Source organism: Anarrhichthys ocellatus, unplaced genomic scaffold (assembly GCF_004355925.1).
Source record: "Anarrhichthys ocellatus isolate YVR2014 unplaced genomic scaffold, GSC_Weel_1.0 scaffold2, whole genome shotgun sequence".
NCBI lineage: Eukaryota > Metazoa > Chordata > Actinopteri > Perciformes > Anarhichadidae > Anarrhichthys > Anarrhichthys ocellatus.
In genome coordinates, this window is record NW_022280032.1 from 678,230 (window position 1) to 694,900 (window position 16,671).

Genomic DNA, 16,671 nt, shown 5'->3' on the forward strand with positions numbered 1-16,671 from the left:
GTGTGTGTGTGTGTGTGTGTGTGGAAACCTTCAGGTCACAGTGAAAGTTTGGACTTTTCATTTGATCGCGGTGAAGCGTGTGCTTTTAGAAAGACGCTGCTAATGGAAGCGGCTCCGAGCAGCTTCAGTCCGTCCGTCCTCGTCCCTCTGAGCAGTCAGGATGTTCATATTACGCTGCTGGCCAACACGTTTTATTTTTCATCCTTTTCATCAAAGACCGGCGGGCGGCCGCCAGTCACACTGCTCTCTCTGCTTTTTGTATTTCAGTCACGCAATGACAATATTTGGATTTTCCCCTCTTAGTCGTGTTTTCGTTGCAAAGGAGTTTTACTGTAAAAACAAGTTTGACGGCGTGTCTCATTGTTTTGTCCTTCACCTCACTGAGTGAACAGCTTTGCTTCTCTTTGCTGTCTGCACGGTCAGCGTTAGTCTCTACTGTAGTATAAAGAGCAGATCACATTAAATAAACAGCCTCAGAAGAACAGAGGCTTTAGGTGTTACGTCCTCCAAAACGTCCAGATAGAAATTTCTGAAACCAGATTCATATCAATGTTTCTGTTTTTTCGCAGCTATAAATTCAGACACTTTCGTGCACTGATGGATTTAGAGATTTTGGTCTAATTTGCTTCTATAACTCGTCTCCTTTCAGACGAGCGGAGCGCTGTTTATTTTACTGCTTTTGTCCGTTTGCGTCTGTAGAAGTTCACCAAAAGTTACCATTACATAATGCCTCATTTATCTAAACATACATATAGAAGACTAAAATAAATTAATATAAAATATAAAATATTTAATCACAACACATCGTATTTCAAATGCAGAATGCCAAAAAGTCGCATTTTGAAAGCCAGCATGCTTTTTCTGGCTATTCTGACCCACAATCCTTTGCGCTGCAGATACATCAGCAAAGAGGCAACACACGGGGACGTAGTATGACCCCGTTGAATGCACGCCGCATGGAACAGTTTGTAAAAGTGTGTGATTTGGAATTTGAGTTCATCTCAGTGGACAAACAGGTTTTTGGATATTTGATGCTCTAGTGGAGCCGTTCTTACCGGGAGACTGTGGGGGGGTGCTCCAGACCTCCATCAGCAGGGAGTCATTCAGCTCGGAGAAGTCGTCCTCGGCCTCCTCTGGGACGGCCTCCATCACTCTGCAGATACATTCACAAGGAAGAGAAGGACTTCACACACACATACATCAATACAGTAAAATATTGTTGTGCTTTTTCCATCAAAACAGGTATTCTGTGATCCAATAAAGCAGCAGAACCAGAACCAGAACCAGTAAGCAGAAGCTTTCTACAAATGCTTTATATTTAGCTTGAATTCACTCAGGTGTATTTGTCCCTCGTCTCCTGCCGTACCTCTTCAGCTCCTGCACGTCCTGGCTGTTTTCTGGGAGAACCCGGATCCCCTTGCCGTACGCCGTCCCCCCGTGCAGGTGGAACAACAGGTGATCCCCCCCCTCTTCCTCCGACTGGCTCCTGCCCGGTACCTTACTGGATCCTGGGATCGCTCGCAGGTTGTAGATCCTCAGGAAGTCCCCCGGCTGATGAACGGACAAACAGGACAATTAACTCACAAAAAAAACACATATCGAAGAGAAGAAACGATTATTAAAATAGTAGAAACATTCTACTGTTAAACAAAGAAGCAGCAATAGAGAGGAAGATCTTGGGAGTACACGTTCACCTAGTGAATAAAAACCTGGGGGTGGATAATAACTGCATTATTACATCAATGTTCCTCAAAATAAATACAAACAATTGGGAGAAGCAGATGGTGAGATATCCTGACTGTTAGTCAAACTCCAACAATGCTGCTGGATCCTACATTTCCCAAAATGCAACCAGATGATTTCCAGCTAATCTAAAGGGTGCGTTTGTCTGCTGTTTGCTGCTGAGCAGGTAGTGAACAGTGAGTCCATCAGAGCCCGAAGCAGACCGTGAAACCAAAACGAGGAGCTAAAAGAGGCCAAACAGCTCCGTAGAGCTGAAGAGTAGGAGTCAACTCTGTGGATTCACAACTACAATTGTAGTTTTGAATATTTTGTTGTTAAATGTATGCAAATGACCGTGCATCAGCTCCACCAGCAGATGGCGCTGTTGCACCAAACCAACAGTGTGGTGACAAGTGATTCAGAGGCTCTAAGGACTTGGTTAGGTTTGTCATTTATTTATTTATTTACATTTTTTCTTCTTTCCCTTCAGCTCTCTGTCACGACGAGGCTGCAGTCGACAGAAAGCTCTTCCTCACCCTCATCATCATCATTCAACGCTTCACTGATCAAGAGTCAGAGGCGTCCACTCTGCTCAGAAGCTTTTCCTGTTTTTATACCAGGGTTTAAATATAACACACACACACACACACACACACACACACACACACACACACTTTAATTGCATTATAGCCGGAGAGCAGAAGAATGATTCAGAAAGTGAATCCTCTATAAGCTTCCTTTAAATCCATCTTCTCCGTACAGTGAGTGAAGCTGGAGTCACGGTGGATTAGCAGCTGCTCTCCTGAGGCCTCGCCTCCTCTGAAGATCCACACGAGGAGCCGAGCTGTGAACTGGGAGGACTGGCCAACCTGACTCGCATGGAGGCGTTTTACTATCTGGAATTACGTCCACATCACCGGGTTTCACTTGGACGCTGACGAACAAGGAGAAGTTTGTGAACTCCGGGCAGTTTCCACATTCATCTCTGTGTCGCCTTGTTTGTTTCTGCAATATAAAAGTCCTGCACCTCTAGTGAACCAGCACCATCCCGGCTAGAAGAGAGGACTCAAACAGGTCTTTAGTGCAGAATAACGCAGTTGAAATATTATTTTGGAAAACAATGAGATCGATCGATCCCCTCCCCTCCCCTCTCCGTGTTCAGCAGCAGTTCAGTCAAAGTTTCACTGAATCTCTGTCACGTGACTGTTGGTCTCAGGAGAATCAATCACGGCTTCACAGTTGCGCTGAGGAGCTCAGGATTGAATGTCTTTTACAGGCTCTGGTTAAAGCAAACGGTTTATTTGGGACGTGATTTTAAATGAGACGTGTAGAATAAAATGTTTTTGATGAAATTTAACAACTCTAAGCTTTGGTTGCTTTTTCCAACGGAAGCATGTGTCACACATGATGTGTTCAAGAACCGTCAGAAAGAGGAAAATCTGACGTAAATCACAGTTTTCACAGCTTCTAGCTACGGTAAACGGTGTAGTTTTTGGCAATAGTTTGAAGAAAACATGCTTTTCGATCCTGGTGTCAGGTTTCGTGGCTCTGAGGGTTAAAATTTTTTTTTATTAATTTGGTTTTACTTTGTGTGATGAACAGAGAAGAGGACACTTATTGCAATCAAGAAAACAATGGTGAAAGGATGAGACGAAGCATGAACATCGGGGAAACAGACAGTTGACACTTCATCTCTCTGTTAATGAAGCCCAACGAAACCACTTTGTTAGTACGAATTTAAATCTGTGCTTATTCGTCGACTGTCAATTTGAGAGTTTATGCGACAACTTACACTCTAATTTAGGGTTTTTTCAAATGTTATTGTTAATCAGTGTATCATATCACCATGAAGGTTGACGCATGAAAATAGAAATCTTCAACGGATCTGTAATTAAATTCCATCCATAGTGACAACATGGACAAGAAACATTTTTAAAAATAATTTTCCTCACATCAATCAAGACATGATTATATATGAGAGCACGAAACAAGAAGGCTGAGACAAACATCCACATCTGGTTGAAATCATTAACCTACTAACCGTCCTACAATCAGCAATAAACTGAAGATATTCTGCAAAGAAGGCAAAGAGTACCAACGACTAATCAGGGCAGAGTAGGGCGGGTCTTCAATGGGGGGGGGGGGGTAAAAAAAATAATAATTCTCGAACTACCATAAATAACTGTGAAAGAGGTAACTGGCATGAGGATGAGAGGGCACTTCCATATTTCCAAAAAAAAAACTCTCTTGCACAAACTCTATTGCTAGTTTTCAATTGATTAAACTCAGGCGGCAACCTCCGGTTCTGCCGAGTGAAGCCGATGCTTCATGTGTTAAAGCTGCATTCTCTCTCGTGTCCACCAGGGGGCGACTCCTCTGGTTGTATAGAAGTCTATGAGAAAATGACTCTACTTCTCTCTTGATTTATTACCTCAGTAAACATTGTAAACATGAGTTTATGGTCTCAATCTCTAGTTTCAAGTCTTCTTCAATACAGCATGATGTTCATTTAGTACATTATGGTCCATTTAGAGTCAAACAGACCATAAAGCAGGGGATGCTTTAGGGCGGGGCTACACGGTGATTGACAGGTCTCTACCAGAGACGTATACGGCGTCTCTACGTCACTCCTCAGTCCAGATATGGTCACTTCCCTCTATTGGTAGCAAAAAAAAAAAAAACATGGCGACAGCTGTAATCCAAGATGGCGACGGCAAAATCACCGAACTCAAGGCTTTAAGACGTCAGTCCCCAAACCAATGAGTGACGTCACGATGACTACGTCCACGTCTTACATACAGTCTATGGTTAAACTATGAGTGCATACGTTTGCCTATGTATAAATGAGCTCTGGATGATGGTTTAACACCACAGACCACCGCTCACATCCAGTCTCCAGTCAGTTAATGTTGACTTATGTTACTTAATGTTGTCTCTTAATTATGAATACGAACCTTCCAGAATCTTGAAGTTGTTTAAGGCACAAATTAGTTCATTTTGAAGACTTTTAGTATGCGTTTTGGTTGGAAATGACCAACAGATGCTGTCACTTAGATATGAGGACTTATAAACATCACAAATGTCACGCACAGTATATGCAAATTAATATTTAACGTCCCGCCAAAAGTCCACAGGATGGCACATTTTGGGTTAAAGAAAAATGCACGAGTACAATCTGTAGTTGGAACAACAATTTGGTTTTCATGAAGTGAAATTTCATGACAGACGTAGCACTCTCCTTACTTGGTCAGCAGCCCTTTCTTAGTACATAAGAAAACATGTATTGATCTTTATTAAGACCACATGACTCCCGCTGTGGCAGGAAGTCAAAAACGAGACCAAACTGTGCTTTTGTTTGCACAATCTCAGACTTCTTCCCGGGTTCCATTTCGTCTGCGGCAACGCGGACGCTGAGCCGAATGGGCCGGAAGAAATAACGGATAAGCAGTAGGGAGTCTGGCTGTGTTTTCTCAGAGCTGCATGAGAGTTCAGAAGAATTCACCACAGTTTGTGTTTTGAGAAGCAGGTGTAGAGCGAACAGAGAGAGCGACTAATGCAGGAAAAAAAACACACCAGACGGCAGCGTGAATAAAGGCGGCACCATGTGGTGTCGGCTCTGATCTCGCCCGTTTGGAGCTTCCCGATGGTGTCCACATATTAAATCCTCTGCAGCGGTTCCTGAGAGGCCAGGTGTGATTATAACGAGCAGACATTCAGCTGAGAGAAGCAGCGCTAAGTTTAGACCCGAACATGACTCATCTAATCAGAGGGCCAAAGTCGCACTATGTCCAAAAGTAGAGTCGCTTATGATCGGCTTGAGGGAGGATTTCAACTTTTAGGGGACATGATAGAAGAGGCAGAATGGACTTTACAGTTGTTGAAGAAGAGACAGTCCCAGGTGTCGATTTAAAGACCATGAAGGACTCCCAGGTATTCACCTAGTGACAGAAACAGGTGTCCTTGTAATGTCCCCGTGCACAAAGAGAGATCCCGAAGTTTGTTGTGGAGGAACTTGACCTCAACCCCATCGACACCTTTGGGATGAACTGGAAAAGTCGACTGTGAGCCAGACCTGATCCCCCAACGTCAGCGTGGGACCTCGTTCAGCCAATGCTCTGGTGGCTAAAGGGGAGCGAACCAGCAGGTTCATCAAACATCTGGTGCAAAGACACCAGAAGAGTGGAGGCTGTGGAGGCCTCTGAATCACACTGCTCTGGTGTTCCATGGTTCCCAATGAGGAGAGAGCCTCGAGAAAAATAAATGCCTTTTTAGCTTTCTATGTCAGACAGATGCTACCATGACAAAGACCGAAAAAGCCCATTTGTGGGGGCAGATCGGCCGGGCGGACACCGATTATTGCCGGTGAGTTTTTGCTTTTATCGCTGTAATCATCGTCTCCCTGAAGGATCGTCCAGATTGAGTTTTGACAAGATCATCGACACAAAGGATGAAGCAAGTACACTTTGAGTGGTGCTCATGGTGGGAAAACAAATGTCAAACAAATAGATAGTGGCCCAATAATAAAAGCAAAGGAGCGATGCTGAGCCTGACAGCGGTGGTGAGAGTGGTGATATGTTGTCAAGATATTGGTCTCATAGAAATGTTTTTCAATGAAACGCTGGGATGAAGCGTTCCCAGATCCCTCCTGTTAGGATCGTAAGTAAAAAAAACACTTCCTGTCGGATATGTGTGAAATAAAAACAGATATAAAGTATTTAAATCAAATTAATATCTCTGTCTGGTGACTTGATGCCGGAGCTCGACTCCTTCTTGGTACCGACTGAATCTGGCATTGAATGTTAGGTTAGATTCATTCTCTCATTTATTCTTAAATCAGATATTTACTGATTGAAACCAAAGTTTTGCCAATTTTCAGTCTGTATTTCATGAAGACAAAAGACTACTAAACAGCTGCTAAATTAGACAATTTTCAATATAAATTTGTTCCACGAAGGGCTCATATTTCTCAAAGTAAGACATCGTAAAAAGGGTCGTTTTGGTATCAAAACTCGTATCGGCATTCGTATCAAAGATATTGATGAGTGAAGCTGATCAACAGCAGGGGAATACTGTCTCTAATGAAAAGCACAATCTGTTTGTTTTCATATTCTTCATGACTTACAATTCTTCAAAAGCACTCTCTTCACATCTCAGATGTCAGGGTGTCTTTGAATGCATCACCAGGTGGCTACATTTAATAAAGGTATTAAAAAGAGTATTATTTGTACCACTGGGGTATCATATTGGTGCTCGCTTGATATCTGAGCGGTAGAAACCTTAAATATTTAACATTAAAGCTGCAGAAGTAGTTTATTAATTAAAACATTTACAAAAACATAAAACTACGTCCGAGCCCGGTGTCTGCGTTATAAAGAGAGATTCTCTCTACTCTGTGTGAAGCTGATTTGAAGTCTTCATAAGAACGAGATTATCTGAGAATATTTATTTAATCAAAGATGAAAATCATTACTACAACAGTTGGCATAGCAACAAACGTCAGGAGAATCGGCGGTGTCGTTGCAGCCTCGTGATCGGCTCTTTGACCAATCACGTCCTTCAGCTGCGACCACATTTAGTATAATGGACACATTATCCCCATCAGCATGTGCACAGTGGGGGGGCGTTCAGGGGCCGTAGGACACAGCTCTGAGGAGAAAATGTCTTCCAGCAGCTTCCAACAAACCCTTTTCTGTTTTCAGGAGGCTGAGGGAACAGAGTGGAGAGCAGCCTGTGGCGGCTCCTGTAAGTACTTGATCTGTATAAAAAAAACCCTAAAAACTAAACACTCCACCGCCCCGGCAGCCGAGACGCCGCTGCCGCTGTCTCACGGCATTAGTGCCGCTCGGCTGCTCGGTTCAGAAATAAATAAAAGGGATTCCTTCAAATTCTAAAGATTGCTTTTGGGCTTCCGCGTTCCTCTCGTTGAGCGGAGGCTCAATAAAAGAGGCCAAAAAAACCCCAAAAGACTTGTGCCCTCGCTGAGGAGAAGAAACTGTTCATTTCACACTGGCTCCTTTATGGAGCAGCAGGAAAGGAGCTTTAAAAGCCAGCCAGCCTAAGCGCCACAGCGGGGCTCTCTGTGCTGGAAGACCAGCTAAACGGGGAACAGCGGACGAGACCGACTCAACACCTCATCTCAGAGTAAATGACTCCACTGCACTCTGAGAATAAAACCATCAAGGGAAGAACAGACAATAGTCATTATTGAATAATAAGTCAACCGTGTTTAAATTAATGAATCTTCAGCGAATATGTCGGTCAAATAATAACAAGAAAAGTCTTATTTAGAAACATCTCATTTCAAGCTTTTCTCTCACTATGTTTGTAGCTTTACCTACAAAAAGTAACGCACTAGTATTTGGACGAGTGACGTAGTGTAGAGAGAGACAAAGTCCGCATAGGGAGGAGGTCAGGGTGGGTCTACAAACCCAAGACTTTGACCCAGGAGACCGCTGTCTGTGTCCCAATGTTCACCAGAAACTCCTTCAGCTCAGACTCCAGCAGAGACCGGTCCACCGTGGAAAGAGCCAGATCCTCCAGCAGAGACTGGTCCACCTTGGACAGACCCAGATCCTCCAGCAAAGACCAGATACAGATCTGGCTTTGCCTTGGACCTGCAGTCGGAGCGCCGGAGGGAGGAGGAGAGTTCAGCTCCCGGCAGCAGCAGCAGCAGCAGCATCTTCTGCTCCTCCTCCTCCTCCTCCTCCTCCAGGAGCAGAGCTTCTCCTCTCTGGGAGTCAACACAGACACCACACTGCTGGAGACCCAGAACGTATTGCTGGACCTGCTGGAGGGAAGGGAGGCACGGCAGAACCAGAACCAGGACTGAGAGGGGCAGACTGTCAGACCCTGCTGCAGTACAAGGAGAGCTTTTCTAAAGAGACTCTGGTGCTCAGAAACCACTTTAGTCCACAGGGACCAACAGAACCAACAATACATTAATGTTCCTTGTAGAAACTTTACGTAACGCCATTTCCGTAATTATTTTATGAGGTTTATGGTGTTTATTTATAAGTTGCGGTCTTATTGTGTAGGTTATGCTGTTGTTTGTATTGTTTTATTGCAGACTTCACGGTGTCCTCATGTCTGGAACACTGGACCAAAATAATTTCCTCGTGTTTGACAATAAAGTGGATCTGAATCTGAACAAAACGATGTTACTCGTCGAGAGGTTTCCTCATCCGCAAAATCCCGTGAGCCACGTAGACCCTAAAGCTCCCGACGTGCTTCATCCAGAGCAAGTTCTCTACCTGGACCCGACAGTTTAACTTATGCCGTATCATAGATCCAGACGCAACCACTCAGCTTTAAAACGCTCTTATGAAAGAGATCTGGAACTCAGTGAGACTTCCTGGATGAATAAAACTAAAATAACTAACAGAAGAAAAACCCCTTCAGGCTTAAGACAGTCTTACTGACTGTGATGGTGGTTTGCTCATCATGACTCAACCACTAAACAAACCACTAGTTTATTTACTGTTCCGTTTATCTCTCTTCATGGATAAGAGAAGGAGGACGTCCTCCAGGGCACCAGGGACGTCCCGTCCTTCACAACGTTTAAAATTACCTCCAGCACAAACTGGTAGCATTTGTTGTTTTTTCCTGATTATAAGGTTTATATAAAGCCAAAAGAAGTAAGACAAACCGACAAAAGGAAAACGCTGGAAAATAAAAGCTTGTCAAAAAAAACAACCCTCTCCAGAGTAACCATTACACCCACTCACACTCACACAGAGACAAACGTGTCCGGAGCTGTAATATCCAAAGGAATGATCTGCACATGAGACGCCGCTCCACACAGAGAAGAGCTGTGTAATGAAGCGTCTCTGTGAATGTGGATCTGAACTCTCGGGTTGTGTGAGCGACGCTCGGCTGCCTCCTCGAGCGCCCGGGAAGAAGAAGCAGCAGCATTTCTTTGTTGCGGTCGGCGGTTGTTGGAGGGGATCTGAGCCTGCGGGGCCGACATAAAAGTCTCATTTTCCTCAGAGCTGTGTTCACTAAACAGGAAACAGTGTGGGAGTAGAGAACGCGCTGCATTAGCGCATCCCCCCCCCCCCAAAAAACCATTCAACAACATGGAAATGTGCACTCGGTCGACCGCAAGTGCTAAAAACGAGATAATGAGCGGAAGCTGTCAGAGCTGAATGCAGACTCAGCAATCCACGGCTCAGACTATCTCTACAATATTTCAGGATGTGAAATACAACAGTCCTCCTTCTGGACCTCGATCATTACATCAAGTACACAAGTATCAGTGTAGGACAGTAATCGATGCAGACATTGACTATAACAGAGACAACCTATGGCTGATATGCAGATGACACAGCGGTGGTGGGCCTCATCAACAACGGCGACGAGTCGGCCCACAGGGAGGAGGTCCGGCACCTGGCGGCGTGGTGCGCCAACAACAACCTGGCCCTCAACACCAAAAAGACCAAGGAGCTTATTGTCGACTTCAGAAAGACCAAAGGCTGCACACACACCCCCCTCCATATCAATGGAACGGAGGTTGAGCGTGTCACCAGCTTCAGGTTTCTGGGTGTCCACATCTCAGAGGACCTCTCCTGGACCCTCAACACCTCAACCCAGGTCAAGAAGGCACACCAGCGTCTCTTCTTCCTGAGGAGACTGAAGAAAATCCACACGTCTCCTCTGATCCTGGTGAACTTCTCCCGCTGGACCATCGAGAGCATCCTTACAAGCTGCATCACAGTTTGGTCCGGTAACTGCTCTGTCTCGGACCGGAAAGCACTGCAGAGGGTGGTAAAAAACTGCCCAACGCATCACCGGTACTCCGCTCCCTGCCATCGAGACCGTCCACCTCAAGCGCTGCCTGTGGAGGGCGCGCAGCATCGTCAGGGACTCCTCACACCCCGGCCAGAGACTGTTTGCCCTCCTCCCCTCTGGGAGGCGCTATAGGAGTCTCCGTTCCAGGACCGGCTTACTAAACTCTGCACCACGGTGATGGTGTTTTGGATGGTAAACAACTTTTGCCTCTAATAATGCAAATTAGAGACAAATCCAGCTGCTGTTTACAAGCAGCCGGATATATTTCGATTAACGTAAAACGACCCCACGCTTCATCCTCATCCCCAGTGAATCCCACACTGACGCCGTTCTCCGTTGTGTTTGTTTACCGGTTGATATCCACGTCCTTCACAACGTTTATAAGTTGGCGTGTTTCTCTTTCTGACCAGAAATGACAGCCTTTCTTTTGGACATCTCTTCTCCAGCGTTGCTAACTATTAGTTAGTTGGTTTGTGTTTAACACACAGAGAGCTGCTCGTACAGGAAAGAGGCCGTGTGTCTAAAAGTGCCATAAAAAAACTAAACATTAAGAAGCATGTTGTGAATGAGCTGCGATCACGTCTACAGAACGCTCCTAAAACCAGAATATTGTCATCATATCACACGTGTCTTCGTCAGAAAATGATCCATTTTGAATAAATCCTGATTCAGAATATACGCAAACAGAATACAACGTTGACATGAACCTTATCAAATACGGGATATTGCCATATTCTGACTAAAAGTGGAATATGAGCGTGCATGTGAACGTAGTCACTGACAGTAGTCGTGTTTGTGTTGTGTGAAAGACTAAAATACCAAACTATGTTTTAAAATATGTTGTTTTTAAGTTTCTGAGCCAGCTGGAGGGACGAGGATTCAGACCGGAGACGGGTGCAGCTTCAGCAGGAAGAGAAAATGAGGCGCCTGTGGAGGCAACCAGGTAAACATCTGTGCTGCAGATTCTGCTGAGGCAGAGAGACAAAGACTGCGGGGGGGGGGGGGGTGGAGAGATGAATGGATAAATGAAGAACAGTGGAGTCAGGAGAAACTAAGAGATGGAAGAGATAGGAGGTGTGAGAGACAGAGAGACAGAGAGAGACGGTGTGAATAATGACAAGTGACTCTCAGGCTAGAAAAAAGGCGAGGAGGAGAAGAAAAGCTGGTTCATCAGAGTTTAAAATCCAGTGTAGCCGAGTCTGGACTGGAGAAACTGTCGGGGCTCATCGAGTATTTCTGGATTCACTCGCCAAGAAACGTCTTGTTGCAATCTATAAAAACCCTCGTAATGAATCTCTTACCGTAAAAGCAGATTGATGTGATACTGTATTCTCTGTAATTAATGAGTGGAATGTGAATGAATCACTTGCAGAATAACTTAAATAAAGTAATAAAGCCGATGGCGAAACCTGAACCCTCGACGTACAGATAAGCGAGTACGGAAAGTACATCTGCTTAACATGTGTAGAAATAAACATAAATCAGCGTTTACGAGATGAATGGCACTTTATTATTGCGGTTGTCTAACCAGTAAAGTTACAGTTTACATTCATGTCCGTCCAAAATGTCATCACCTTAATAGTGATCCTTTTAGGATGAAATTATGAGTTATGAGTTACGATATAACCATTTCACCCTCGAGTCCAAGTGGCCCTTTGTGCCAAATTTGAAGAAATTCCTTCAAGGCGTTCTTGAGCTATCGCGTTCACGATAGAGGGACGATCGTCCAAATGGACGGACGGACAAACAACCGAAAACATAACCCTAACAGCACACGTTCATTCAAATGTTGTGTGTGTGTGTGTGTGTGTGTGTGTGTGGGAGAATCAGCCATCCAGGAGGCAACAACACCGACTGCAGCACTCCTCCTTCCTCGCTCCCTTGTTCTCGGCTTCTTTTTCATCACAATGGGCTCCTTTCTTCCTAATGGCCTTCTCCTCACAGAAACGCCTCAGTCACTTCTACACAATACCGCTGATGAGTCACCAGAGGGGCCCGGTGATTGGAGGGAAACACTCCTTCTTCTTTAGTTGAAGGGGCTCTCAGTGAGAGTCACACACTGGTGACTTTTATCGACGGCTGTTAAGAGCCATGCGTCCAAAGGCGTCCAATCAAAGAAGCATTTAACCCACGATGCATCATACCAAGCGCCACTTACTGCGTGTTTCCCTTCACCTTCTAGAGCTCAGATCGGGGTTTGTGTGACCGAGAGGATCCTCCTGTCAGCCAAATGTGACGCCGTAACGTTCAAAAGCTGTTATAACAGCTGTTATAATCATGGTTTTCTACCTTTTCCCCCATAACGGATATTTTAACAGAGACGAACACATTCGACACCAAATGTTTAGTTTGAAGTAGTTTTGGCCCCGAAAGAAGATTTTAATGATTGAAACTTCCATTTAGTTGACGTCCCGACAGCGTTACATGAATACTGTTGAACTCGGATGCTGAATTTATTTTTGTGCGTCTCTGAGTGAAGAGGTTTAATAAACTGAGATTAGTTGAGCTGGTAGTCCAGTAGAGATAACTCCAGACTAACCTTCTCTTCTATGGGGAAGCTTGAAGAAGAGCTTTGATGAAGCAACATGTCTGTTAATTACAGCTTGTTGTAGGCTGCTTTTATTGTGAAACTCTTGACACTGAAACAGGAAGCTGTTTCTGTTTGAATCTAAGGATCTTTGTCTCTTTCCGTTGTGAGTCTGGTTGAACCGTCGTACAGCGTTTTGTTCTCCATGTACTAAACTAAATAACATCTGTCAGTAAAGAGAACGTTCTACGTCTGGTCTTGGTATCTCCTAAACTAAAGCCTTCTGAGGGGATTAGCTCCTCTACCGTGAAACATATTCAGAATATAGGACAAAGTTCACCCAACGTCTGGATCTGTTTTTGCAGTTTTATTTGCAACTCATGTGCTGACGCCTCAGATGCATCTTGGGAGCCCATGTGGAGCCTCCAGGTCGGGGGCCACTGGTGTAAAGAGTTCACGCATCACGAGCACAAATCCTCTTTAACACTTTATAGGAAGCAACAGCAGAATCTAAAATTAACCGGATCTTAATTATATTCTTATACCTCAGCTGAGAGTTTTTCACACATCAAACTGTCTCATTTGTATTTTCAGGTTGCGTCTCTGTTGTTATCTTCGTCTGAGTTCACGCTCCACTGATTAACACTCTACCTGGATACAACACATGTGAAGGTGGATGAGGACACATGCTGGAAGAAGAGTAGTTCACTCAAAGACTCCAAAAACCAGATCCTAACCCAGATACTCCAAAACACTGATCCTATCAGGATTATTCCAAAAAAACAATCCTATTAGGAATAAACCTCAAAAACCTAACTGGGTGCTGATACTCCAAAAACGTGCCCTTTCCAGGATACCTCTAAGGTCTGATCCTGAGAAGGGTTCTCTGAAAACCCGATCCTAAACCGGACACACCAGATCATTCACTTAATAACACATGGACGAGGTAGAACGGTGACGTACTCCGGCTGCTGCACCGTGTACCTGAATGTGTACAACACAGACAACTCCCCTGCAGCTCCGAGCCTTCAGCTCGAGTTCACACGATTTTTCCATTGAGCTGTATTCAAACCGGTGACTTCCAGATGATCTCATTCTACACACAACTGTAATCTCATGAGCTCCACCGATGTTTCAATTCAAATAAAGCCTTGAAGTGTTTTTAACGCATTTAGATGTGATTAAAGATATTCAGTGAGATGAACCGGCTGCGTTTTATTGTGAAAGGCTCTCGAACGCCTCCAGGGTCAAAAAATAAAACCCCCGCTCAGCCTCACGGACCCGACATTCAACAGACAACTTCATACTTCAGAAAATGAAGGAGAAGAACTTAACATCACTTAGACAAACGAGTGGTAAATGAAGCAAATATTTATGAAGCGAGTAATTTGAGTCGTTTTATGTCACCATTAAAAAGTGTAAACTCATGGATGACTTCTCAGGAAGAAGACGACAACATAAGAAATAGTAATCCCACATTATTCATTATATTTCAACATTAATTATTTGTAGTTATTCTCAGAGAGATAGCAGTAGTCGTGTGTAGAACGTGTGTGTGTGTGTGTGTGTGTGTGTGTGTGTGTGTGTGTGTGTTGTTGCGTCGCTGTCCGTGGTGCTGAAACACAGCGGAGGAGATTGATGGACAGACGGTCTCAACAAAGCCGGGTCTTTTATTTTACATGTCGACATAAGCTACAGTTTATTTATTAATTAATTTGTTTAAAGACCCACGTATGGGCGGTTCTTATATGTGGGTATCGCTGTAATTTATTCGTATTTTGGGATGTATAATTGTAACATTTTAGAATAATAAAAAGTGATTAATTCAACTTTAAAAAAGCTGAGAGCATCTGAAGACGACGTTTTGACGAACAGAAACAACTGGAAACATGGACTGAGAGGGTTTAAAGTCCAGGGATGTTTAAGTCAAGATTAATTTATTCCAGTAAACAAGATGTAACACAACAAGTAAAGAGAAACAACAGCACGGAGAGTTCCCAGAGGGCAATGCAAACCCACTTATCCTTTCACGTCTTCAGAGTGCTGTGAGTAACGTCAAACTGTGGCTGCGTGGGATTAGCTCCGCAGCAGGAGGTCAGGAACTGTGCTTTTCCATTCCTGTAATTCCGCGACTTCTCCTGCTGGAGCGTTTATGTCACTGTGTGATTATCACAGGGTGGACGTCCTTGGACTGTAAGGAAACTGTGAAGAGGATAAATGAGCTGGCGGTTTCCTGCCAGCTCATTCACCGATTACCCATATTTGAAAAATGAAAAAATGAAAAAGGGACAAAGGGACAAAGGACAAAGACCTCGGGGTGCTGAGACACCAAGAATAACACGAGAACAAAGACAGGAAAGGGCTTCATGGCTGTGATTTAAAGACCTACTTGAGGAGGCACAGCTTTTACACTGAAGGGAACTTTATAAAGACGGAGATTTGATGAATAATACATGTAAGATCTAACCAACAGTATTTCTTACTGAGGATTATATGTTCGATATGTCGTCGTGTCAACGCCATCAACGCAAAATAACTACAAAACATTTGCAAATGTGAGTCGGATAAGATAAGAAGCTACAAGATCGCATTTTGAGCAGCACGTTCTCCGTTTGGTTTTCAGATGGAAGGATAAATCAGGATATATATACATATATATATATACACACACACACACACACACACACACACATACATACATACACACACAGTATACATACACACATATACATGTATGTATGTATGTTTGTTTGTTTCCGACCTCTTTGATGGTTCCTGAGCGTCGAGGTCGGGAACCGCTGCACCAAACCACCACAGGTGCTAAATCACAACACTATAAAATGTGAAGTAAGACTGTAGATCCCACGAAGGAGGAGACACGTTCTGCCGAGTGTTAATGAGACTGATGATAATAAGCTGAGAAGCAAAGAGGAACAAAGCAGCAGTTTTACTTTCCACAGAACGAGGACGAGACACGGAGCGAGATGGAAACGAGCGAACTGAGATCACTGATATCAGCGTTTCTTTTATTGTGTGGGGTTTGATCTGAGGTGAGCCTGAGGCAAAAACGAGCTGCGGAGAGTTTTGCATTACAGAGGGTGAAAGAAATGTTAAAGACTAGAGAAGTGCAGTTAGTAGAGAGCAGATCAGCCTCGTTTTACTCTCTAAACTAAGAAGAGGTGAATCTCACTCAGATGTCCCTCCCGGGCTCCCTTACAGTCAAGATTAAGGCAAAGATCTTAAAAAGCAGGGATTTAATCATTTTGTATTGTGCCTAACTGTAGTGCAACAAAACATATCGGGTGTGGAGTTAATCTGCAGACGCTCTGGTTCAAACTGAGACCACGACAAAAACAAAACATGGCCTGCAACAGACAATGCAAGGCTTGTTTTTAGCCTGAACAGAAATGACATTTGACGGTATAAAGCAGTCAATAAGTAAAACATGTACAAATCGCTGCAAAAATAAGAGGTTCTTGAGCGACCAGTCACATGTGAACATAAAAAGATATTAGGTTGATGGGTCGAGCAGTACGCGAGATTAGGTGTGGACAGACGGACAGAAGTGTGCACACACACACACACGCACACACACACACACACACACACACACACACACACACACACACACACAC

General features: G+C 44.1%; 1 protein-coding gene across 1 annotated transcript in view; it reads right to left on the reverse strand.

Annotated features, from left to right (window-relative positions):
* pot1 (protection of telomeres 1 homolog) overlaps window positions 1-16,671 on the reverse strand; it is a 54,384-nt gene that overhangs the window by 7,777 nt on the left and 29,936 nt on the right. The window contains exons 8-9 of the mRNA XM_031857009.1: window positions 1,367-1,551; window positions 1,056-1,153 (exon numbers count right to left, since the gene is read on the reverse strand). Of these exons, the coding sequence (XP_031712869.1) occupies window positions 1,056-1,153; window positions 1,367-1,551 (283 nt within the window). The remainder of the gene's footprint in view (window positions 1-1,055; window positions 1,154-1,366; window positions 1,552-16,671) is intronic.